The sequence below is a fragment of the Rhyacophila brunnea genome, unplaced genomic scaffold, assembly GCF_057557595.1.
Source record: "Rhyacophila brunnea isolate RB1 unplaced genomic scaffold, BYU_Rbru_1.0 scaffold_4, whole genome shotgun sequence".
Lineage (NCBI taxonomy): Eukaryota > Metazoa > Arthropoda > Insecta > Trichoptera > Rhyacophilidae > Rhyacophila > Rhyacophila brunnea.
Genome location: NW_028233068.1, coordinates 53,512,360 through 53,540,004, shown reverse-complemented (window position 1 = coordinate 53,540,004; position 27,645 = coordinate 53,512,360). Strand labels below are relative to the sequence as shown.

The window sequence follows — 27,645 nt, the reverse complement described above, 5'->3', positions numbered from 1 at the left end:
ATTTTAATTAAGCCGTTTATAATAATTAATCACTACATCGAAAAGTATTTTATCGACTGCTTGTTTCTTTTTAAAAATCGACAAAACGCAGCTGAAAACATAACCGAGTAGCGAGAGTTTGATCTATATTTTGAACAAACCGGTAACAAATAAATCACAAAATATTCATAGCATCTAGGATCGTGTATTTACCATCGATATAATATAATTGATTTTACTTCAGTAGATAATAATAACATTATCGTAAAAAAAAATCTGATGTCCATTTACCGGTAACTGATAATTCTGTTTATATAAAAATTAAGAAACATGTAACATCACTTTGATCCTAAGCACCATAGATAGAAGACATGAAATATTAAAAAAAAAAAACAATGAAACTAAATACAATTCAGTAATGTATCGTATCATATTACATATTATAGATAAAAATCTATCCTGAGATCGTAATTACCTATTTTTTGTAGACTTTTGTGATTTAAATAGATACCAGTATGCGTAAATGATTTGAGATTTTGATGATGCCCAAAGTGTACTAAACCTAAAATTCATTATGGATACAAAAAAAAATACAAATTCATTAAAAATTTTCGACTAGTTTCAATGATTATTCTTTTCAATTTTTTAAACAGCACCCTAAGAGAAGTACCTATGGAAAACAATAATTGCTATCAATATCAATAATAATGAAAACATAACTACCGAAAAGAGAAAAATATTCAATATATTATAATATTATGCACAATCATAAAATCAATAATAATTAGGTTAATCACAATAAATTGGGAAAGAAAAAAACAGTTCATAAAATATTTTTCCTAATACATCCCTATTTCAATAATAATAATAATAACAACAGTCGATCGTTTCGGAAAAGTATCATGTTTTTTTCTTCGTTTGGCAACACTGCCATAGATCTAAAACTGTCACATAAACGGCACAATAGCTTAGCGTCTGTTCACAGGAGCACTTTAATTTCCCTCCCTCCCAAATTATATACAACAACTAATACAACATAGCGTACGGCAAGAATCGAATCGTGACAATCGTCTTTCGGAGAAATTCAATACGGTATCGGAAGCTAGTAAACAAATTCAATACACAAAAAATGCGAAATAAGTCTTTGATTCATGTTGTCTCTTCACACTTATAATATAAAAACAGTTTACTGAGCGACACATAACCTCTATCTAAAAATCAAGGTGTATAAAAAAACAGACACGCTCGAACGGGCCGAAGGTAATACGAGCACGATGCCTTCGAGGATAAATTAAAAATGACATAATATCCAGAATTTAGAAATAAATTTCAGCATCGCATACGATAAACGTAGCAATGTTTGAGTGGCATCATGCTGCGTTTTACCGAAAGCTCCGCAACCGGTCATCGCGTCAAGTCCAATCCAAGATTAGCAGAATCCTCCGAAGCTGACGGAGGAATCTGCGGCCGCATTCTTATGTATGTGATCCAAAACGTGAGAACTTAAATACGTGGGCATGTTGGCTGCGGCGTTAGGTATAGAACCCGGCCCGTACCCATTGTAGTAAGCTGAATAGTTAGGGGCGGGGGCTGCGGGTCCGTAGCCGGTCGCAGGGCCATACTGCTGAGCCGGAAGTCCGGGGTATCCCGAATGATGGTAGGGTGATAGCGTCTCTGGTAAATATCCGGGCGTCGGCCGCATCAATTGGCCGTAATGTCCTCCGGGATATCCTACGAAGGAACCCGCAGCCAGGGCTGACGAATAGCCGTTATTTGAGACGGGCGGCGGGCCATAGGGGGTGGGGTTGTAGGGGTACGGGCTGTACAGAGATGGGGCGTGGGCGGCATACGGGCTCTCCAGGGCGGGCACCGAAGCGGGACCGGCGTGAGGTACCACTTCCGAAGACAGAGCGGGGCCGCCGTCCGCTATCGACGGGATCTGATCGACGAGAGATTCGAGACCGGACAGACTTTTCGATGATACATCCTGTTGCTTTGTCGTGGACGCCACTGTAGGTTTGACAGGGGAGCCATAGTCACCAGACGAACCTGTAACAATGGTATATGTATTACATAAGCAAATAATTGCTGAAGATTACAAATGAAATGTAATTAATAATTATTTGGGACCAGTTTTCACACCACCACATAGGTATCTACAGTAAAACCTCGTTCATACGAATTCCATGGGACCGAAAATCGAAAAAAAATTCGAATTACGAATTATGAAATATATGGGAAAAATATTTAAAATTTGAAAAAAAAAATTTTGATTTTCATTAATTTTGTTTACGATCATAGAATATTTCCGATTCCGTTTGTTAAGGGGTCATAAAATGTCAGTATTATTCATATTACCTTCTTAAAATAAGTAATTTATGATGTTTTAAAAAAATATGTCATAATTTTTAATGACTGGCTCATGAAATAGTGTACTTTATTACGATTTATTGAATATTTTTGTATCCCAAAACCCTGAAATCATTTCGAATTACGAAATTCGAATTAAAGGTATGGTTTTATATGAAAGTAATGTTCAAGAGACTTTTTTTTTGCGAAAATTTTGAATTACGGCGAATTTCGAATTATCCGTGTTCTTTATTAACGAGGCTTTACTGTATTTATGCCTGAAACAGAATTCAGACAAGAAACCGCTTTGTATAATAAGTTATTTGCATTTAACAAACTATTTCTTTTAAAGTTAAAGGTTAAAGTACATTGGCGCAAATCCAGTACAGGTTCAAATCCCGTCAGGTGTCATATTTTTTTCAAAAAAGAATTTTCCTAGTAGATATATTATATATCTGAGGTGTTTTCAAATTATATTCATTCAATATATAAATATTTAGTCTTCAAATCAGATTATATCCCACGGACATGTTGTATAAAATGTTATTATTTTCATAGAAACTTATTTCGATTTGAATATGTTGGCCTAATTTATTCTCCTTAAAACACCAAAAACATACAGAAATAAAAAAAGAATCTTGGAATACGTGGAATGATAGATAATCTACTGCATATTTCAATTTAAAGTCGACTTAATCACCAGTGCACTTGTATTTATTCAATCCTCATGACCTCGTTATTACGATTAACGTATCCTGTCTGACATCCCAAAGGGAGTTCATTTTTTAACTTTTTGTGTGTACATAATTTCATATTCTGAATTGGATGTTAAAAATAGATCACGATTATATCAATAGCTGACCTGCGGATCCCTGCACGGTCAAAGGCTGCGGTGATGACTGCCCTCCATCCAACGGCAGTCCTCTGAAAGCCCCTCCTCCAGATTGTGACGAAAATGGACTAGCTTGGTTGCCACCTAACGTGTGATGAGGCGGTGTCGATCCCATTCTAAAGAATGACAAAAGAAGATATAATATGACATTCTTAAATCTTAAATAATAATTTAATAATGAAAAAATATCTAGCTGAGTCGTAATATTTAAAAATATAATATACACATGCAGACCAAACCCAATATTAATTTATGTGTAATCTGATATATTTAGCAAACCAAATGACCTTTATCAGTATTATTTTTAAAAATTTCATATTTCAAACATACCCTTAAGCCTCAATTACATTGAGCTTTTTTACGAGCCGTTTATTGGCGAATTTACAATCTGCCTGTAAAGTCGCCCAGTGTAAACATCGAATAAGCTAATAAGCAGGTTGTAAACACTCTACCGAGAAAAGTTGAAAGCCAATCAACTTTACACGCTACACGCCGGCGTGTGGGCCTACTGCGTCTGCGCAGTAGAGCGGAGTAACAACCTCCCGGTAAAAAAACCAACTACATTCTGTCAAAATAATCACTGGCTTGTGGCTTCTCAGTGAATGGAAAGTTTTGTGTGTAATCATCAAATGGCAGTAGCTGAATCGCCCGCTTTTAAATTCGCCAATAAACAGTTCGTAAAGAAGCACAATGTAATTGAGGCTTTAGTATTCACCACTCGTAAATCAAAAATAACTTCATGAGATAAATTTATTCCTAATTATTTTATTCCTTACTCATATCCGATTTAGTGATATTTTGTTAGACCTACTCAATAAATACCAATGGCACTGACCTGCTGAAGGGATTGCCGTACATGCTGGCCGCGTGATGCAACAGACCGGCATCGTTCTGGCGAGGGCTGCCGCCCGCCTCTCCAGAGTAGCTCCCAAGGCCGGCATAGCCCCCTCCCGCAGCCAACCGGTCGTGCTGGCTGGAGACGCTGGCCACACTGGCATTGTCCACATCTCTGGGAGATCCCCGCGCTACGTTGGACAGGTCAGCGGGCGTGGCTGTCCCGTAGCTAGAATTGGCGCTCCCGCTGGGCGTGGGCACCTGGAAACCTAGCCTCTGCTCGTTGGAGACAGGGGACTGTGCTTCGTCGGAGCCTGGCTGCACATTATACATGGAATTGGATCCGCCATACGCGGACTGCGCCCGCAGGTCCATGTTTGACTTGTTCTGAGACTGATCCATGGCGGATGGCACCGGCGACGAGGTGTTGGAGGCAGAGGAGGATGGGCCGATTAGGTTGAGCGCTGAGTGCCTGTTCTGGTTTGAGAGCTGCCTGGCGTTGGCTTGCATCTGCATCATTTGGTTGGATGCACCACCGCATGCCGCGTCCATGATATCATTGCTGTCGTGCGACACATCCCCCATGGCATTAATGGAGTCAGCAATGTTGGCGACAACCAATTCCTCAGGACTGGTCCTCCGACTGTCCCCGCGGTTGGAGCCAGCATCAGCCGCATCCTGCCGAATGTTCCGCATCCGGCTGTCCACGATAGAGGGGGGCTCGAAGTCTATGTGCGCCATCCCGGGGCTGGATGGGCCGGGGGAGGAGATGGCAGCCGAGATCTCACTGGAGAGGTCGGACTGGTACATGCCGCCGGGCCGGCCGACAGTCATGTTCCGGGGCGGGCTTTGTGTCGCGTAGCCCTGGCCCTGGCCAGGCTGGACGGGACTCTGGCCGTAACCCGGATGGTGGGGCAGGAGCGGTGAGTATGGGTGCGATCTAACAGGGTTCTGCTGGTATGCCTGGGGCTGCGATCCAGGAGACTGCGAGTACATGTTATTGGCCGTGTTCTGCTGCTGCGGTGCAGGAGACTGGGAGAAGGGATGCGCGGGATTGTTGGTCTGCCTCGCCGGACTCAGCTGAGGGTAGGGAACACCCTGGGGAACGGGGGACTGCGGGTAGGAATGGCCCATGGGCGCAGGTGACCGACACGCGAACGACACACCTTGCGAGGCGGGGCTGGGCTGAGAGAAGCCCTGAGGGACAGGGGACTGGGAGTAGGGGTGCTGCATGTTAGCGGGGCTCTGGGCGAACATGGGACTCTGCTGCGAGTATGTGGGAGTGTTGTTCTGGGGGGCGGGCGATCTGGAGTAGGGATGACCGGGCACCGGACTAGGCTGCGAGTAGTTGTGGTTCTGACTGTGCGGCCGGAGTGGGGGGCTCTGTGAGTACTGGGGTGCGTTAAGATTTTGCGGAGCAGGCGACTGCGAATAGGGGTGACCAGCAGAAGCATTGGACTGCGGCACCGGACTATTGGAGTATCCCTGCATGGTCTGGTGCTGGCGCTGCGGGCTCTGCGAATATCCTGGGGGCCTCGGGCTCGGACTGTAGCCAACACCCTGAGGGCGTGGACTCCGCGAGAAGGGTCCCGGAGATTGACCATAGCCCTGGGAGCGCTGCTGCATGCCCCCCATGACTCCTGGAGTCCCGGACCCGACCGGTGCCTGTTGGCCGTCCAATCCTGGAGAAAGCTCCGAATTTCGGTTTCCTCCCATGGATCCAGAAAAATAGGGCGAGGTGGCAGGACCGACGGGGACATTCACAGGTAAATTCTGTCCGGCCACATTAGGCAACCCCGTCTGGGCACCGGAGCTCTGATTCATGGCGGGGTACATCATCTGAGAGGCATCCAACCCCAGGTCAGTCTGATAATCACGCTGCTGCTGCATGCCCTGATAATCGTCCATGAGGCCGGACACGGGAGAGATCCCCATCCCCTGGTTTAGGGGCATATTGGGTAGTGACGCAACATTGGCGGCGGCCTGCGTGGCATTGAGGAATTGCTGGTCTTCGGGTCTGACCTTCTTGGGCCTACCCCTCTTCTTCTTAGGGGGCTGCTCGCCATTGAGGCATTCGGGCGGAGGCTGCTTGGGCGGTCGGGGAGCTCGAGGCTGAGGGGGAGCGATTTCTCCGTTCTCCAGTTTGACCTTCTTGGGCCGGCCCCTCTTCTTTTTGACGGGTACCTCCGTCCCGTCCTCCAGCATCATCATCTCGCAGGGGACCTCCGGCCCGATCAGCCTGGAATTTCTACAACGCGTCAGTATTCTGGCTACATATTATATATCAGCGATACGACATAAATTGTGACAAATAAAGTGATTACCATTATCCAGAGAAAGGAAACAATACTACTACTATTTAAATTGCACAAATCTGTGTGCGAATGGAAAAGAAAGTTTAGTCTGAAAAATTAGATGAATGCAGGCCTAATTAGCCATATCGTCGCTGTAGGATTGGTTTGTCGAATAGACCAAATATTCAGGAGACGAAAAACAAATTTCATAATCCTATATTTAAATTGTTATTTTTACCGCATATGAATGATGTATCCATTACCATTACAAAGTAATTTAAAGAAAAGGACGGTTCTAGTCCATTTAGATCATGGGTGGCCAACTCGAGGGCCGCATGCGGCCCACTGGGTGTCAGCTTGTGGCCCGTGGAGCAGTGAGAAAATAAAAATAATATCAAATGCTGCCGCTAGATGTGCTAATTTCGCAAATTGAGATTTGATATTGGCTCAAGATTTTAAGAAGCACCATGTGCTTTTTGCTGCATTTGCAACGCCATTCTGCGTATACGTGAATTTATTACTGGGAAATGTACAAATGGAACATTGTGAAATGTTGCGATGAACAGTTAAAGGAGAAATTCCATTAGGTTAGTTTGGAAGAGTTTTACAAAACATATTTGGACAAGGAGAAATATCCTGAATTTTACAAATATGCTCTAATGATAACTTCTCTATTTGGGAACACTTACACGTGTGAACAGCTTTTTAGTCGTTTTAGTTTAGAGAATACGAATCACTGATGTGCATTTGGAAAACATTACTGTTGCGTGTAGGAACAACATCACTCGATATCGATATTGATGCACTTAATTCTGCCACACAAAATCAAACTTCTCACTAAAAATTATTTAGTTTTATTTTTATTATTTAAAAAAAGTCTAATCTAATAAATATGTTTGATTTTCATTTTTGTTTTATTTTATTAATATATATGTTACGCCGAATGTGCGAAATTGACTATTACATGAAATGGGCAAAATTTTGGCTAATTCATGTAATAGTCAAGCCTTTTTCTGCTGAGTACATGAATTCGCCAGGGTATGGAATTCTTGAACTGTCAACATGACAGAAGAAAAAGTAAATTTAATACGGATGGTTTTATTAGTTATAATTGGACATAATATAATATTATTATTATTAGGTTAGGTTAGGTTAGGTTTTGTAATTCTGAATTAAATTATTCAACTGAATGTCCATTTTGAGGTTAGCTAAAAAGTGTCAACAAACTATCACAAACATACAATCGACCATTGCACGATTGATACCCAAGCACGAATCAAATCGCGAAAATACCTTTCAATAAAATTCTTCCGTTATCATACTATAGTTCGAGATTTTTTTTGCGCATAGTAAATGGATATGAACGTCATTGTAGTTATTGATTGGTATATTTTTATATTATAATCAATGACATTTGACACATTTGGTTAGTTTGATTAGTTGCAAAAAACACCACCGGAGCGCGATCATCTATTTTGACCATAGATAATATACGTACATTTTGACCAATGCATGAGCATTTGACACATTTAGTTTAGTTGCAAAAAATACCACCGTAGCGCTACTATCTAATTTGTCCAATGCATGAACTAGGCAGAAAAATTACTGCCGAATTCACGCACTCGCCAGATATTTTGTCTAATTCATTAATAAGGCAACGGGCTTGCATTTTTTATGATTTAGGCAAAATTTTGCCCATTTCATGTAATACTCAATTTCGCACATTCGGCGTAACATAAATATAGTATATTTCTTTTTTGTTTTGTATAATAAAAAAAAAAACGGTTGTGCGGCCCGGTAGGAAATCTCATTTTTAGAATCTGGCCCGGCTGCTGAAAAGGTTGGCCACCCATGATTTAGATACAAAAAAAACATTCTGCATGGCAAGGTCGATTTCGACAAAAATGGATATTCAACAAACCAATCCTATAGCGACGATTATGTAATGCATATTATAATATATTATACCAGTGGCGAAGGGTGACATTTGGAAATAGGAGATCAGAGAAAAACACTAATCAGATATACTTATGGGGAATATGAAGATAATACGATATTACTACTAATGAATAAGTACACACTAATGAGTAATGACAACTAATTCGATGAAATTTCACTGATGACATAAAATTGAGTGATGTGTTTTAATTACATATTATTATTTTCATATATTATATTATACAATTATTATCAATAATCTATATTTATTAAATATTTATATGTGATAAAATACCATAGAAATAATTTGTTTAAATTATCTGATAATTAATTACTTTGGACAAAGCTGCAGTCACAGAAAATATTATGTGCAAAGGTTTTAGGCTTGGCGATCGGAACCTACCACATTGCATACAATGCGATGCAGACTGAGATCATGTGACGTAAAGTCCATACAAAAAAACATCAGCATTTCTCGACGAATAATCCGATAAATACGTCAAAAACGGATGCTGTGGCATATTTTTTTAAACCTTTGACAGATTGTTCTGTAATCTGTATATATTTATAATACATTCCTACATATACGACAGATGTCGTTGGCAAATTGAATTATTTTTATAGAATATAAAATAATCAAGTGATTATATAAATAAGTCAATATGCAATTAAAAACAATTTTACTTAAGAAGGTGTGGTATGGAGTCTTCGCCACTAATATAATACGCATAAAGAATAAAACAGATATGTCAAAACAATGTCGCTGAATTATGTAGTAAATTTCACGAATATAAAAGCTCGCATTCAAACTAATCCACAACTTCTCTTTATCTTTACATTTCTCCTGAAAACCTCTCTTGGCTCTTATTAAATACCTCCCATTTCCTTTCGCACATAATTTTTTTATACATCTCTCTTTTGACACTACTATTATTGAATTTTGTATTTTCAATAACAATATTCACCCATGCCCCATGGAGAGGTAAACATTTCAGCATATTATAACCAGTGGCGGTTGCTCTAACATCGTGCAAGTGCACAGCACCCCCTGAATTTTTTAAATATCACTCAATGTTTATAATCTATATTTACTATAGAAACGATTTCACATTTGAAATATTTTACAGCAATGTTCTTTGAAACATCCTATTTAAGTTATATTATTTATATAGACATATTTATGCACCATTATATTCATCAATAGGATGTATACATTTATCTATACAAATAATAAAGTAGGTTATTTCAAATTCCCTTCTAAAATATTTCAAATGTGAGTTAGAATAGTTCTGCATTCAGCTGACTGTTTTAATTAATAATGTAATCATTTACACAGCGTAGTAAATTTTCAAGGATAATTTGTACAATTCCAATGATATTCGTGGAAATCGACAGGTGCTTTTACTCTAGTTTTAAGAAAGTTGTAGAGGTGTTTGCTAAGCAGAAACAACGCTAAATAAATCTTCTTTTTAAATAAGAAGGTAAGTAAGATTTTGTGCACCCTCGCGAAAGCAATTTTGGGGGAACTGCCGACCGCCAATGATTACAATCGTAAGAATCTTGCCTCAGGACAACTTCAAAAGTGTTAAAGAAGATTCGCTATGAATTGTGATATAAATTGATGTTTCAAATGAGGTATGACGCATCCAACCTGCGTATTTCATTATCCTCCTGCGGCCTCCTGCACGTAGTGTCGGGGAAGACTAATTCGGCCTCGTCCACATGCTGCAATGCCCCGTTGAGATAATCGCGGAACCTCCGCAGCGCCGAGTAGAAGGGAACTTTGTCGGCCGCCCTCGGCAGTTGGGCGCATCGGGCACTCGATGACGGCATCACCCACATGTACTGCAAATTTAACCAATCATCAAAATTGACACCGACAGATACCGCAGCATGACAAAGCTTATTTCAATTAGACAAGAGAAGCATTAAAGCCTTCTCAACAAAATTATTTAAAATACAGTCATAAATGGGGCGCCAAGACAAGATTACACAACTCCATTCTCTTCACCACACCCGTTATGCGGGCGTTTACTGTGCTTGAATGTTGTGGTGAGAATATCCCAAGACCTCTTGCATCACAACTGCATTCAGCTATCCTGTGTACCGCCAACAATCAACGACAGACTCGACTGACTTCACCAACACTGACATCTGAGTTAACAGAGTATAAACTATATCAGCGACCAAATAGCAGCATATAATAAGAACGTCTGAGGTAGTAAGCCAATAAGTGGAACTAATGACCACATTATTTTTCGATGCTTCATAATAATTATTGTCTTATTTAATAAAAAGCATTTTTTTTTTTTGTAGTACTTATTCCACTTTTAATCAATATATTAGGACCGGTTTCGTTCGCTTCAGAGGGACATTTTCAACTCATAATAATGCTAGGTATGTGCCATTTTCATGGGTGTTTAAATAAACCCCCAAAGAGGGAAACCAAGATAGATCCTATGTTTCGATTATTATAAAAAGACTTGCCCCACACACGCCAAATCATCGTCACCTCATCAAAGCACGCCATCATATTAGAAAAGTAAATTTTTGATAACTTACAGTGTTGGTCCCGTGCACGGTGTCGGGTTGCCTTCCAAAGCAGAAGTCTTTCTTGCCAGAGAAGACCTCATAGATGAGCTTCCCGTTGAAGACAGCAATCTTAGGCCGAAACGTCTGCAACTTCTCCAGCAGGATCTGGCTGCCGTCTTTGATCTCCTTGCGAGTGAGATCAGCCGAGCCTTTAGTGGCCCGCGACACCATGTTTGTGAATCCGATGCCAAAATGCAACAGCTGGAAAACGAATAATTAGTTAACTATTGGAATACCAAAGAAACGTTTCATTAATTTTCAAATATTATGTTATGGTACAAATTTAATATTTGTAAAATTCCACTTGAACAATATTTCCTATAACTTTAGGTTTTTATAAAAATTAATTCTGGATGTGCAATGAAAAAATTATTGATAATTATAATGGGATAATTAATATAGACTAGATACATAAAATCGTTCAAGAGATGTTCAGTCATACCTACAATTTACAAAAGACTATAGGTCACAAATTTGAGATTTTTAACTTAATTGACACATGTGTGTCATTCAATTTCCTATGTACGCTCCCTTAAAGCTTGAATGCGCGGTCACAATCAAATAGCTTCTTCTCTAGTTTTGAAAAACTTTGCTACGATTTTTTTCTATTCAAGTTCTTAAACCCCTAAAAAGATTTTTTACCTTATAGTCTTCGTCAGCATTCATCTGTTCTTGGGTAAGTCCAGATAGGTAGAGGCACTTCCAAAAATGATTCCCAGGACCGGCGTAATGGTGCCCTTTGTATGCCGCAAATAATCCAGGGTTAATTCCAATCTGAAAAAAGATATTGTCATCAAAATATTTATCCGTCGCGCATTGTGAGTATAGAAAGTATGTGAGATAAATTGGTTTTTAAATTAAGCACCCTGCTACCAATAGAACAAACACAATCTGTATGACTATAATTTAATAATAATGTATGTATTAATCAGTTGCATGTGGTGATTCTTGTTTATAGGAATGCTGTTGAAAAAAAGTCATACTTTAAACCTTCTCACAATTTGAGGTATATTATCTACATGTAGGGTTTTGTAATTAATTGATTCTTGCCGGGCGGCCCATGAAATAGTATAGTGTATGGTATTGCAAAGTGATAGCTGTGATATTCTAATACAGTCGAACTTGGTTATTAAACTACAAAAGAAGTTGTTTATTGTAATGAAGTGCTGAGTCGCCGGCGCTGGTAGGTACCTACCGACTTCACAAAGCTTGGATTTTGTACATGCAATTTCAACCATATGCGTGGATACTTTTTCAAAGTTGTCGGCGAAAACACCAATTAGGTACTTAGACACTTAACTAGTCTCATAAACGTAATCCGTAGCATCGGATTTTATTGCTTAGGGTCGAAAATGTGTTTTTAAATGATCAACACATTAACAGTTTTGCTCGGTATACCCGAAAAGTAGCTCGTTATAAAAGTGAATAAATGTATGGAGAAAATCATATTGATGTTTCATATCACACGTTCCGTTACATATATTTCCGTGACCGTAATAACCAAATTCGACTGTAATATTACTAATACACAGTGCTTACTAATAATATAGAATCTTTAGAAAAGTATTATAAATAGTTAAGTAAAGTTTTCTATACATTACACGATAATTACATAATTCTTTACTTTATCGATTATTTATGGGGATACTCTGCATCACTGGTATTAACCCGACGGCCGAAAAAATATGTGATATTTCACAAAAAATGCACATACTATCTAATGGCAAGTGACTAGAATCAAAAAACTGGAAATGAGATGAAATTGAACAATAAGTAATGAAAATGATCACTAAATAATCACCGCTTTTGGGAAAATGACATTTAATAGGGTTCCAAATAAGCAATAATTCTTCGCAATTGAGTGTGACAACCGACCAAAGAAGTTAACACCTATATACTACTAAGAGACATACGGCCACGATCAGATATCCATTTATTGTTAAAACTGTATTGATAATATTTGTGATTTGTGTTAATTCTATTTACTTTGGTCAGCATGAATAGATCTATTCCACACAAATTCTATTTGACTAACCAACTCTTGAAATAGAACATTTTAGTCTATCACCACCAAGGTAACAATACTTTTAATAGGTTTCCATCAAAGAGTTTGACTATAGTATAGTGAACATATTATTAGTATGCAGGGCTTCGAACGTTTTTTTCTTCATTTCGGTTTACGTTCCGAATAAAATAACGGTCTTTCCGGTTTTCGGTTCAGCTCCGAGTGATTAATTTTTAAATGTTTTTATTTGTATTAAAAAATTATTTTCTGCCATAATTTATAGAACATTTTGTGGTACTTATCCCGCCCCGAAACCAATGGTTATGTTATGCTGCACCGCACGGCTGTAACCATTTTTTTTTTAAATACTACAACTGAAGTGGGGAGTAAGATCATGTTAACGCGCGTGTTTGAACATATACCGAACTGAAAAAATCCATATTTATTCTACTATTATATTCTACATATTATATTCTACGATGATATTATAATATATTATTATAAATTCAATAAAAATACTAAATAAAAATAATCAATTTCATATTATAAAAAAAGGTTTTTTATAATGAAACATGATTTTACATGACCGCCTTGAAATTAGTGTTTCCAATGACCAACAGATAGCTGAGGAAAATCATTGTATGTTTGTATGACTTATAGTTGATAGGTGTTTTCCACAAGGCAAGACGGACAACTACATTGACAAAATATAATAATCTAGTATAAACAAAGAGTTTTAATGATCATACTCACAATAATGATGTCTAGATTCTGCGCAAGGTGATCAGGTAACGTTCTTCTGCAAACTTCCTCTTCCGACATTCCGTTGAATCGATCGTGTTTTTTGCGCTCTTTCACAGGTTTCATGGGCACCATGACGCCATCCAGGCCAGGTTCGTGCTTTATATCAGGGCTGGAAGGCAACGACCAAGAATTTGTTGATTGTATTCAAATAAAAAATATCAGAAAGTCCATCACTCTATTGCTAAGAAATATAACCTTGTAAGTTAGTCTCCTCTATCTCTATTGTTAAATTCAATCATCTTTCATTTTTTTTCTATTTAATCAACCAGAAAATAATGTTTCAATTCAAACCTAATTAAAACACAAATTAATTCATTTCATGGAATGACCTTAACACCCTCGGTAAGGGCAAATTGATGTTTTTTATTGATTACTAAGATGATTGAAAATTCCTCTCGATGAAAATCTATTGGAATAAATAAGTTCACTCACCATTCTCCTTTCACCTTCTTCTTTCTCCCTCTTTTCTTGGGTGGGCTTTGCATCATGTGTTGGCCCACGAGGGCGTCTTGGTGCAGAGGGTTCCCCCCCATGACTCCGGGATTCCCTTGCTGACCGAGCATGGCGCAAACGGCGGCCTCCTCGTCCACAAAGCTGTATGGATCCTCGGAGCACTCTCTCTTGATACCATTGTATCCCAGCATGTCGTCGTGCTCCCTCTTCACCCCGATGTTTCCAGGGAACCCGTGCTGCTGGTTTGAGTAAGGGTCACATTTCATGGCATAGGGATTCTGGTGCAGCGCGTCCCGCTTGATACCGAATCCTCCATAAGGCATTTCACTGGCGTCTTTATAACTATTCATGTACAGTTCGTCGGGCCGCTTGTACGCCCGACCGTATGGATCCAAGTTTTCTCTGGCGTAGGGATCGTTCTCACGCTTGTAGTGGGCGTAGGGATCATGCTCCACAGCCGCCATATCATATGGCTCTCGTTTGATGCCCCCGAAAGACATCTCTGCCTGCCGGACTCCCGGCATGAACTGCTGCACCATCCGCTGCTTCATATCATAGGGGTCCATCTGATCTCGAGGCATCTGATACCCCTGTGACTGAGAGGAACTGTCCTCGTGGGGCGCCCCCGCCATCACATGAGGCAGGTTGTCCCCCGTGTCAAAGAGCATGCCGGCGTGGTGTCTGGCAGCGCCGAGAGATGAGTCGGACCTGGAGTTGGAGGGGCAGGGGGAAGACACGGGCCGCTCCCTCGACGCGGTGGAGTCCTCATTGGGGTTGAGGGCATCAGGCGAGATCCTCTTGGGCGAATCAGAGGTGCAGTTGTCGAGAGCCGCCTCGTTCAATTCTCCGTCGTCGGCGTCCTCCGCATCTGGGTCGTCCCTCCCTTCCGACCGTTGGATGGGAGCGACATCGTCTTTACTTATATCGGCCGGTTTACATTCTAATTCTTCATCCGCTCTGTCCGTCACCTCATCCGGTTTGACATCATCGTCCGCTGTTTCCATTTTACTATCCATATCGAGCGGGGCGACCTCTTCTTCTTTGTCGCCTCCGTCTACCGTTGACTCTTGGACGGGGGCGGCAGAGCTCTCCTCCTGATTTTCCCGGCTCTCTCCGTCGGCCTCTCCTTCCGGCCGAACGTCCCGCTCCTCCGGGGGTTCACCGCTTTCTTCGCGGTCTCCTTCTAAGGGCGGCGCCTCTCCGCCGGCCTCCTCGGGGTTACCCTCTTCGGGGGGGGCGAGTTCGGGGCTGTGTCGGGACGCGGGATCGGGGAGGGCAGGAGGGGGTCCGGGTCTGGAGGACTTCTGGTCGCCGCCATTGCTGGTCTCGTAGCCGTCGTCGTGAGAATCCTGACACCTCACGTCGCCCTGCTGAGCCGGAGCACCGCTGAAATGAACAAAACTTATGTGAGTTTTTTTCGCAATAGTAATATGCAATATGAAAAAAAAATATTCAGGTTTTACCCTGAAGAGACCTATCATGACACATTTTCATATGTATCAACGCAATAGGTGTGCGTGAACATGAAAGGTTATAAAACAAGGAAAAATAAATTATCACTCTATTTCAATAACGAATTTCCTTTTATACAATATTATCTACTGTTTAATCAGTCCCCGTCACGCAAATGGTAATAATTTTTGAGAGCATTCCCTCTCTGTATAGTATACCGCATATGGTGCTTACTTATCCAAGCTTGCACCGTTCTCACCCTAGGATATCACCCTGCATTCCTTGGCACTTCTCTGGAGGTCTCATTTCTCAGGTCTTCGAATTCATTACAGGACGCATCTCCCCAAAGTGAGATGAAAACGAAAGTACACAGTTTTATCCCAACCTTACACCTTATCGTCCTATTATTACTTCCTGCAAGTTGGCCTAATTTAAATACATTTATTTATCCCCAGAAATTGCTGAAGAGAAAACGAACCATCATCAAATTATTGTTCACAACTGAAATTGTGTTCCTTCATTCTCTCAAGCGCTGATTTATAAAGTTTTAACTAGCAAACAAGAGTAGTAATGGTAAAATCATTGGTTAGTAATGTTGTCTATGCAATTCTCATTATCAGAAGGAGGCCTGCTAACAGTCGCAACAAGCCTAAGATACAAAATGGCACCCGAACCGGCTGACCAATAAGTGTATGAGATAGCGTTTGACCTTTGGTTACTTCCTATGATAAAAAAAAATATATATATCAACAGGTTGGCGCAGTGACGATTTTGCAGATTTAACAACACGGTCGCGATTTACCCTGTTCATTCAATCACTCCTTATCAGCTAGTTCAAATCCACTGTTAAACGCTTACTACTTCAAAAGGTATTGAACCAAACTAATGAATATGTCACCACGGTTCGTGTACATCTTGTTAGGTATACCGAAGGTTGCTAGTAACAAAATAGTCCCCCCGGGTTATTTACCGGTTGCATAACATGAAATATAAGTGAATCCAAAATTATGAATGAAAACAGACCAAATTGAGCCCCGGCCTCCCCACATACTACTAATGTACATCCAAAAAAAATCACGATCATTAGTACAGATATCCCTTAGAAAACAGGAAAATTGATTTTATCAGAGCTTATAAACATGATGACTTCGTGTACGGCCTGAGTGGACAGCGTTCGGCGGAGTGTTGAGCGGCGTGTGCAACTCAAAGGTATAACCGTGTGTAAAAATGTTCGTAGATAACGTCTTTTTGGTTGTATGGTTATACGTATGAGTTGCGCACACCGCTCAACGCCACCAAATGCTGTTCACCCAGGACGTACACTTACTATTGCAGAAATATGGTTCTACTTCAAACGATTTAAGGACCCATGTGATGTGTGAAAAAGTCGAAAATAAATATTTTAGGGTATTTTTGCAAGGTAAGCCTGAATAATCTGTAATTTTGTACGATAGATGTATATGTCATTATTTCCCTGTCATGAACATTTTAAGATAACATAAAATATATTAACACCATAAACGAGTATCAATCCAAACATCATCGCAAGTATTAAAATTGAGAATGAAGTCATATCCGATGCATCAGACTTTTTCAAATTATATTTTGTCAACACTCACATTATAATAACATATTGGTTTTAATGTTTTAAATTTAAACACTTCTTAAATGTCTTGAGTTAACTTTTCATTGAAGTCTGTATTTGCGATGATATAAGTATACCTATTATAAATATTGAGCCAAAATTCAAAAAAATTTTCTGTGGACATTTCTAGTTATTTCTAAGATGAGATAAGACAGAAAAGCATAATACTTATCTCAGGTACAAAATCTATAGATTATTCAGACTTAGCTCGCAGATACCCAAAAATCTCCTTATTCGACCTTTACACAGCACCTGGGTCCTTAAGCCTACATGCAATGATAAATGGGATGCATTTGATATCCTATATAAGAGAATGATGTTGAATAGTCAAAAATTCTTGCCTTTTCAAGAGATTTTATTTACTTGGTAGTAGTCATCGGATGATCAAAATCATTTCAACTCAACATCAAAGGCCTGCTATAATCGTTTATCCATGGTTTAAAAAAATTATCAAAAAAAACAACACATCGTCTAACCGTATCGGTGCAACTCGAGTTAACCTCTTTAACCATTGATTTCTTCTTTGGCTATTATTTAGTGATCTTTTTACTTTTGCAGTAAATATTTGTGTGCACTTGACCGTGACAAGCCTTTTTACAAAACCAGCCAGTTAATCTCACTTTAGATTTGCCATACTTTGGTCTTTTTAGTTTCATTTGCGTCTACGATTTTTTGCACCAACTCTGCGAGGGGTAAAACATAAGTAAATTGAATAGGCAAACAATTTCTCGCACACAAATACTCATCTAACTTTTCCTTCCGACAATGAAGCATCGTTTCATGATGAAATGCGAATAACCAAACAGATATTCTATATCAATCTGCACGTATTCAATGCTAGCAATCATAACCAATACATACAACTGAGAATCGCTTTTCCATACCCAACGATGCCACTGTATAGTGATTTACCTATACAACTTGATAAAAGCGGTTTCAAGAAGAAATCCGGATCAATTCATTTTGTTCCTATACAAATAATATATTCGTACAGTATACAGCTGATTAATAGTACACTAAATCGATTAACAGCTTTCTGATAACTATTGAAAAGCATCGGAAGACAATAATCCGGAATGCAAATTTTGTATGTACATCTATTTTGAGAATTTTCTTGGAATCCGACCAAATCTATAATCAATGTAGTTTATAATTGGGAAAGAAGGTAAACAATACAACAATCCAGTTCAAATAGTAGCTATAGTTACCAAGATTACTGCTGTACAATTAACACAATTATTGTTATTATTGCGATATCTGAATTCATCAATCGGTTTTACTATACAAATTGTAAGATCAAGAAGAATTTTTAATCCACTCTAACTGAAGAATAAAAAAATTTGTCGATGCGTAATGAAAAAACTATAGAAAAAAATAGTAAAGAACTGTTGTATTGTTGGCCCGGCATTAAGAAAAATGGCATTTCTACATCCGCAAATAACAGGGAAACATCAGGCGTCTTTCTGCAAAATACATATCAAATTTTTATCTCACATAATTTTGAAGGAAATATTTGGCGTACACACTTTACGTTATCAACTCATTGATAAATACAAGGAAGTAAGGTTATTAAAAATGTGACGAAATCATTTATCTTTAATTTTTTTTTGAGATCTAGAAGTATGTAATATTTGGGCGATTGCTAGTACAGGGCTTCCGAAAAGGTGATATACATTTCTCAGAAGTTTAACTTATCTAAAAGACAACTTGTAATGAATCTATATCAACTGCATCATCTTAATTAGGTACATTACGCTCAAAAAATGTCAAAAACTGTGTACATGTCAAACCTATGAAAATTTAGAATAAAAGTCTATCCTATTCAGTGATGCCAACCGTACTATAATTATAGTACAATACTATAATTTTAATTCCGCGAAAAATGTAAAATACTATGATTTTACGCCAAATATACCAAAATACTATAATTTTAAAGGATTCACGACGAAACATCTTCCTGTACTATATATTTTTTAGAAATACTATAATTTTTACGCCTTTGTACTATACTCAGCATAGAAAAAGATGGCAACACTGATCCTATTATGACAAATCAATGTATTATCAGTTATCACATTTCACTAATATTTATAGGTACAGTAGGCGTTTGGTAATACGGCGTTCACCAATCCGGCACGTCCAATAGTCCAGCATTTTGCAACTCAGCTCTCCTGCTCTATAATCCGGCAGGTTTCACATTAAACTGCCGGATTACTGAGCGGAGAGCCGTTCGCTCGGCAGTTCGGTGCCCGACCTTGACAGATAAACATGTGTTTAAATCTGTGATAGAATTATTTCCTATAGCAATCCAATAATCCGGCATAAGTGAAAAAATATGGGTGCCGGATTACCGAGCGCCCACTGTACTTACATACTAACAATTAGATGTACACTTCACAATATTACCAATAAGAAAGTAATCAAAACTTCTTTCTGTCTATACCTATATTATGTTTACAATGTATTGCATTTCGCCAATGCATTTTTGTTTAAAATTTAACTGTTCTTGAATAATTCAGCGACACATCTAAAACGTATAAGTAACAGATGAAAAGTAAATTGTATTTAGCACAGTCTGGAGTCGGCATGGCAACCTTTCTATTATGACTTGTCATCTACGTGTAATAAATCAATGGATGGAAGGAACGTCCTAATACTTGCTCGTTTGATTTTAAAACCTAATGTTATTCTGTTAAAAAAAAAAATACGTCCCACAATCTAATAATCCTCGTGTGTCGCTCGCTGCCAAGCAATGGGGCGAAGTGCTAGCAAGGTGTAGTCATCCTACTGATAAAGCAGTTTTGTTTTCTTACAAAATATTTGGAGAGTCAGCGAAATCTCATCTTGCTAATTGAATGCTTTTGAGAAATTGCAAGTGATGCAATTCAATATTTCATCGCAAATAGACTTACAAAACCAAGGTTTTATTCAATCTCAAAGCCGTGATTGATATCGGCTCTTAACATTTCCAACATTACTTAAATTCTTGTCATTGTTTAAACTAAACGAATCCAGTGCACCATGAGTAATTATTTGATATGCTATCTTTACACATAACTCCCTTAGCATAGCAATAATCCAGTGGCGAAGGGTGGAGGTAGGCTGTTAAGATCCGCCATAAACAGTGCACAAAAAGTTTAGTGTGCACTATTTATAGCGAATCTTAACAGCCTACCTCCACCCTTCGCCACTGCAATAATCCATGGTTACAAATAGGTACTGAAATATTATAACTTATGAGTACTTTAGTATTGCAGCAACCACAACATTTTAAAAACACTGTCTCCTATGAACAACAGCGTTATAGCGCCTGTACACGTGCATGGGTTTACTGGCGGCAATAGTGCTTATTTTAAGCTATCATGACAATAACTGTTTACACATAAAAGTGCTGACTGTCTCTCCAATTCAATCTTTAAGAGTGAGCGAGACGCGATGTTGTCATTTTATGGTACTCTTTCGTACTATTTGACAGCAGTGAAAATCGGTCAATTTGAAAGTTCGTTTTTTTGCCGGCAGGTTCGCCACTATAATTCTACTGCGCAGGCGCAGATCGAAAAAAAAATTACTGTCACATGAAAATTCAGAACCTTCCAAACTTGTTTGATTCATGCATGTAATCTTGCCAACTGCAGGATAATACAAGTTTACCCATACATTTTCTTACTGTCAACAGTAAATCCATGCACGTGTAAACGGGGTATTACCCTACAATACTCCAAGTAGAAGTGGTAGTAATAAGTAAGTAAGTAATTATCATTAATTTTAATTATATTATTGTAAACTAGTATTATAAGGTTATGGAAAACTCTTAATATACAGACATTATTGAGCTCAAGCCCAATGTGAAGTATTAATGGATTGAACACCCACAACTAAATCTGTGCGCCGCTGATTTAAATCCTGCAACCGGATCTAATTCACATGTTATTCTTGTCAATGCATGTTGTAATCTAGAACCTGCCCCGATACGATAGATTGAGCTAAGAAGCAACTATCATTTTTCACGACGATCTCTTCAGATAACCAGTCCACTCTGAAAATGGCATTGTCGTGGAAATTACCAATATATCATCATTCATCAAGATTGAAAATGGTCCCCGCAACATATCCAGAGCAGGGTGACAACAGAGTTATAACCAGCACACCGCACTTAGTACAGTAAATGGCAAATAATCTTCATTGTAACAATAACTTAATATCTTTTTCACTGAATGAATGTGTTGCAACCGTGGTATACTTACCCCATCACATTAGTTGAAATGTGATATGTTACGTCGTCGTGCAGACAAATAACAATGTAATCTGTGGACAAGGTGGCCAACGATGGACAAATAAGAACTATCCTACACTATTGACTGTGCATAAAAATGCTAAAACTTCAAAAGACTGAGGCATGATACTCAGCAATGTAGAATTTAGCAGCCAACATAGTATTTGTCTCAGTTGACAAAAATCAACTGGGAGTGGTGGTTTTTAACTAAACGATTTTTTAATGGTACCTACAAGCATTTAACATAATATCCATGTGACAAAAATACCTGTGATTAATTAGTTTTTACCGTCCAAAAAAATTGTGAAAGAATTACACCGATAAACAAATCCTACTAAATATGTGGTGAATACCAAGCAAACACTGAATCTCTTGAAAAGAAAAAATATGCCATGCTTCACAAACACTTCAAATTGAGACACATCTCAAAGAAAACTAAAATATATCTTTACTACACTCTCAAGAGATCAAGAGTACAGAACCTTATGAAAAAATGGTGAGAGGAGGCTGCATACTTTTGACACACAGCAAGAAAGATAGTGATCCTTCTGTTCGGCAGGCCATGTCTCAAGGACGGAAAACATCCAAGCACCCAAGAGGCTCCTCTCCAATAGAGCGGAAGAATAAAGGAGTATCGAGAGAACTAAGCCGAGGTGATCGGACTGTGTAGAAAAGGATATAATATCCATGAGGCTGACAGTGGAGAGAGCCTGCGACAGATTAATCTGGGTAAGGATGTTTCCCGAGTACGTATTAGACCCACATTATGTTGCAGTGCCTATGATGAATGATCTTAGTCCTACAGTGTTGCCATATCTACCGAAATTTCTACAGATATTTTACTGAGAGAGAGGACAAAATTATTTTTTATCGAATATTTTTATAGCAGAAAGTCATTGTAAGCCGGCTCTCACATCAAAACTCGTCTCGTGTGCCGAACAAACCTTCCGAGAACTGAGATCCAGTGTTGCTTGTGAAGACCGAGCACATCTATTTAGCGACAAGTCACGCGTAGCCTTCAAAACGTATAGATATTTTAATGTGGTGATCAACGAGCCGGTATAGGAATGACCAATTCGTAGGTGTCTATATGTGACTTCGACTCTTCGACTCAGAGCCCGAGAAGGATGCAACGTGTCGATTGCAACAGCCAGATGTTTTTTTCAAACGAAACAGTCACATTCGACCAATCTGCAGAGCTCCATTTGGCAATGTGTGTTTTGTTGTTTGTGTTGAATAACGATGACGTCACATCGACGTATTCGACACGTTTTTAGGCGAGACGAGTTTTGATATAAGAGCCGGCTTAAGGTGATCTTATTGAATTATTTGTATGGTTATAACAATATACCCACGTGCTTTAGGTATGTCATCAAGTAAAATACTACTTATATTGTTGTATTCAATATGAATCACACTTTTTTAAGTACCTTCTTCCAATATGGAGTCTATGCCACTAATTGGTTAGGTATATTATACCGATTATATTTATCATATTTCATATATATGCACTCATATGCTTATTGTTAAATGGAGCAGATAGGCCTGAAAGTTATACAGACTTTACTTTTTCCGTTGGCCCTATATATTCTGAATCAAAAGCTTATCGAACCTACTGTTTCAGAGTCGGGCACTAGTACTATTTCACGATTGCCAACAACTGAAATGAGTACTGTCACTGTATGCTCATGCTTAATGAAACTAGGAGGGCAACATGTACTCGGGTGACCGGTTGATATAAAGTTTGTTGTCATTCTTGTTATTCAGCCGGCCTGCTGATAAAAAAAAGTAGGTAGATACGCTGTCTATTGTGCAAACATCTATTTTAAAGTCCATAACTGATAAGATTGACTCAACCGAGCTTATCCTAGCCTGCCTTTGCGGGCACACTGGGGGAAACCTTTTTGAGTCACAACTTTGCAATGGAGACCACACGGAAATGCTGCTAAAACATTGTCACTTTCACTAAATAAAACTGGGAGTACTTAATACTCAATCATTAATTATATTATTTGTGTAGTTAAGTATGGTATAGCTGGACTGAAATTCTTTTTACATTGAAGACTGAGATATTATAGCGTACATCAGTATTATTTTAAATCCCGCCTTAAGTAGTATTTTATGCTTACTCACACTCATATAAATAAGGGTCCAAGCGTTATATGGCCGATTTTGGGGCGCATAACCTATAACGAGTGACAATATGTCAAATAAATATGTATTGTTAAGAGAAATCAAGTAAATATAGTATTGAATGTGGTTTAACTATTGAAACCAGTTCCGACATTTTACTGTACATATGCGTCAACTGACTCAATGTTGTTGACAGCGATACTTATATGAAATGTTAGAGTCACTGTATCCGCAGTGCATGCAATTATTCAAATAAACCTAAAAATTATATTAACCTTATACTCACTTAATTATACAATATAGTGTATTTTTCATATCTTTACCATTCATCTCTCATCAAAATATTTTTTAAATACACAGAAAATTTAGTTAAAAAAAATGGCAATACTGTCGATCACCAAAAGCTACATTGCCACGTTTTGTTTGTTGTTTTGCTAAACTGGCAACTATGCATAAGGTTCATAATTAGTTTTACATAACGTCGACACTTTTGCATTTGGTCTGTAATCATTTGGTGTCATATAATCACAGATGTCACGAGTGTTTATTATTCTCCAATAAGTCCTCCACCGCTTCCCAACTCTTGAATAGAAGTCACCTCAGTTTTTAGATGACATCGCTCATTCTATAAATGTACAGCGCTGTCCGATCCACCATTAAATTTATCCAAAATACGCGCATTCTTAAAGTGATTATTAAATTAATAAACTGAATTGAAAATGAAATACTTTTGAAGAAGTAAGTAGATAACTCGCAAATTGACAACCTAATAAGTATCTAACTGTGTAAAAATACTTTCTAACTGCTATAATTAAAAATTCAAATATGATTTTTCCTATTTCAATATAGACATAAAAGGTTGATTGAACTGTGTCTGAACATTAGGATAAAATACCATAAGTCTATTTAAGTATCAAGCATGTCATGATTCCAATGAAACAAGCAATATTCATTATGTATTATTAAAACACCATTAACCTGAAAAGCACATCCACCGCATCAAAGTGGTCATTTAATATGCATAAGGATTGGTGTGAAATTAAGAATGGAAATAATATGATGTAGGTATCAATAATTTATACGTGTACTGTACTGATCGTCACCCTTCATTAGAATAAAATTAAGCCCAATAATATATATAGTATATTCCTGGATAGAGTACTTATGTAGGTACGTATCCATTTTTCATTGGCATTTATTTAAACAGTACTCACGTAAGTAAATATTACAATAAAATATGACGGTTGATGCATCCATTCAGCAATAAAATACAAGTGAGTACCGAACAGCCCCGAGTTTACTTTAAGTATTGTCAAGTTTATTGACTTCTCTGCGGTTTTCCATCGCCTGAACGACAGGAGCACTCTAAATACACAAACTAGACAATCGCCAGCGCTAAGCTCACTTATCAGAACACTAGATTTCTTATCATATATAAATTATAGTGATATTGCAGAGTAAATAAGTAGAAAATCAAACAATACAGACGGCTAGGCTCCCGACGTATTTATCATTTAGAAGCTCGCCTCAAGTCTTCCCTCGGCAAAAGTGCTGACTTCTCATCATTTGTGTATGAACAATATTTAACGCATTAACAAAATTAAACTCTGATGACAGCTAACGGTGGATGCATCGCTCTTATAACAACAACTTTATTTTGATTATTCAGCAATCAGACTTACACATGTTTCATAAATACTTATCTACAAGTGGAAAAAATCTATAAATCGTATAGTTTGATAAATAACATCGTTCTGTAAATGGTTAATTGAAATATTTAAGGAGTGAGGAATCTAACATAGCATGAGTATCGTCTAGATATTGTCACAGCATTGGAAAACGGTTGACATTCGCATGAATTAACGCACGTGATCTAGGAATGTAAATAACTAATTTTATGAACAGTTGCTTATACTCTCTAACAAAAAGCTTTAGTATCGCTTAGTAAATAAGTAGTAAAATGCTTTTTTTACGATCCATACTCCTACACGATTGCGATCCATACTCCTACACGATTGCGGATGGAGAAATAGTATTTAATAAAAAAGGTGAACTACCATCTCAGCTCCAAGGTAAAGCATATGGGCCTTAACTAACAATTACATTAGAAATGGTAGTACCTAGTTAGCTATTCACACAATCCATTTTGTAAAAAAAAAACCATGTGCATTTGACAGAGTGACTTATATATATGTAAAACATACCTACCTATATCACTATCTGCACTATTTACTGTTTGTAGAATATTTACCAATATAAGTATGTAGGCACCTAGGTAAATTGGACAAATAATAATGTCTATATTTTGACAAGTTCCATTTGAAAGCATGTCATTTCATTGTACAAGATTAAGTAGGTAACACAAAAAGTATAAATTTAATAAAAACTCATAGGAAGGTCTGCATTTCATATTCAAATCAGAAAACATTGAATCACAGGGAACTTACTGACAATGTTCAATAACAAATTTCGGTTTTTGGGACAAATTTATATCTACGTAAAGTTAAGCTTCGGCACGGTTTTTTTTTTTTTGCTTTCAATACTATTTGGTGCATTATGAGATTTTAAAAGCATATCTAAACCTAAATCTATTAGTAAACAATACAATCAATATCTTAAGCATTGACGTTTTGATCGAAAAATTATACGAATGGCGAGATTTCGGAAACGTATCACTTACTGTTTGTCACGCAAATTTAATGCAGAATTAAATACGCCATCAAGTTAGCACCATCGTATTATGTCCTATAGCTAGTGAAGTTAATAAAATGGATAGAGGTGATAATCCTATGTACGTGTATCGGTTGTTTTTAAGCTTTGAGCAGTAGGTATATATGCTTAAACTTAAATGTCAATTTGTGTTATTAGCCGAAGATCCAATGATTAATGGGGTTTGCAAACATCAAATGTCAAAATTTATAACGATTACTTTTCTCAACAGTATCACAATGAAAATACGTATTAAATTACTGTAACCAAGCAAAATATTGGCTGGTGAAAACTGCTTACCGTTTTGAATGATCGAGAGTAGTTTATCCGAGTATATTTACCCCATTAATAATCTACTAACTTTGTTCGATTATAAAGGCTGTGTTTTGAACAAACTAAGCGATTATGTAGAATCTTAAAAATATTGTTATTGAATCACGTCGAAGGAAAGTAAAGATGTATATAAATATATAGAAATCGAAAGTGATTAATCTTACGCACATGATAATAATTATTATCGAGATGTGTGCGTAAATGTAGCAAAGTTATAATGTATAGTTTTGCACGTCACGTTTCTCACGATAAACGTTTTCGAACAAATACAAGTGATGGTCTAGTATGCGAGAATTAAAACGAAAGATTGCAAGGAACGGTGAGAAATCCCGTTGACATCTTTTTCGCAAGACCAAACACGGGAGGTATGCGCTGTCGTGATATTATGTTTGTTGTTATATCCCGTGAAATGTAAACGGAACGGCGAGTCCGTCCGTGGGTTGGCAAAACGAGTACGGGCGACCGAATCGAGTCGAGTCGCGTTTCGCAACATTTTTGACACGGCCAGCGGCTTCCATTAGTGCGGGGACGAAAATAATCACGACGAGAAACGCGCAGTATAGGTGCGCGCGATGGTCTACCGACTACTCCCTCGCTAAGAAATTGCAGGAATTCTACTCACAATTTGTAGGGGTAATTGTCATTCTCGATGGAATTGACAACACCGGTGTCCATCGTATGCAATCTGGCCCTCGGTCGCACCCAGGAGCGACTCTTTTAAGAGCAGCTCGCGTGGATGCGATTGAACCTCACAGTCACACACAATGCACTTTCACACGAAATGCACTCGACGGTCCGTTTCTGACATTTTGGTAATGTCTAACCACTCGCGGAGCGTCACGCCACACATATAAACACGACACTGGCGGTGTTTTGTTACACCGAGGGACTTTTCTTTGAAAAATCAATATACATTTTCCCGAGTTTTAGGTACTAGCGAGTCGATGTCCAGCGCAGGCT

General features: G+C 38.3%; 1 protein-coding gene across 2 annotated transcripts; it reads right to left on the bottom strand.

The window, feature by feature from the left end:
• Window positions 1-1,125: 1,125 nt before the first annotated feature.
• Tdg (Thymine DNA glycosylase) lies at window positions 1,126-27,645 on the bottom strand. 2 transcript variants are annotated; one of them, XM_085954526.1, is made up of 9 exons: window positions 27,308-27,645; window positions 14,120-15,526; window positions 13,637-13,796; window positions 11,521-11,652; window positions 10,849-11,079; window positions 9,938-10,131; window positions 4,056-6,302; window positions 3,191-3,336; window positions 1,126-2,028 (listed from the first exon to the last, which is right to left on the bottom strand). In XM_085954526.1, exons 1-9 carry the CDS (start codon window positions 27,358-27,360, stop codon window positions 1,409-1,411), a joined length of 5,190 nt encoding a protein of 1,729 aa, XP_085810652.1. In that variant the 5' UTR covers window positions 27,361-27,645; the 3' UTR covers window positions 1,126-1,408. The 2 variants fall into 2 exon arrangements, with proteins under 2 accessions (XP_085810652.1, XP_085810653.1); XM_085954527.1 differs by having other exon boundaries at window positions 4,056-6,293.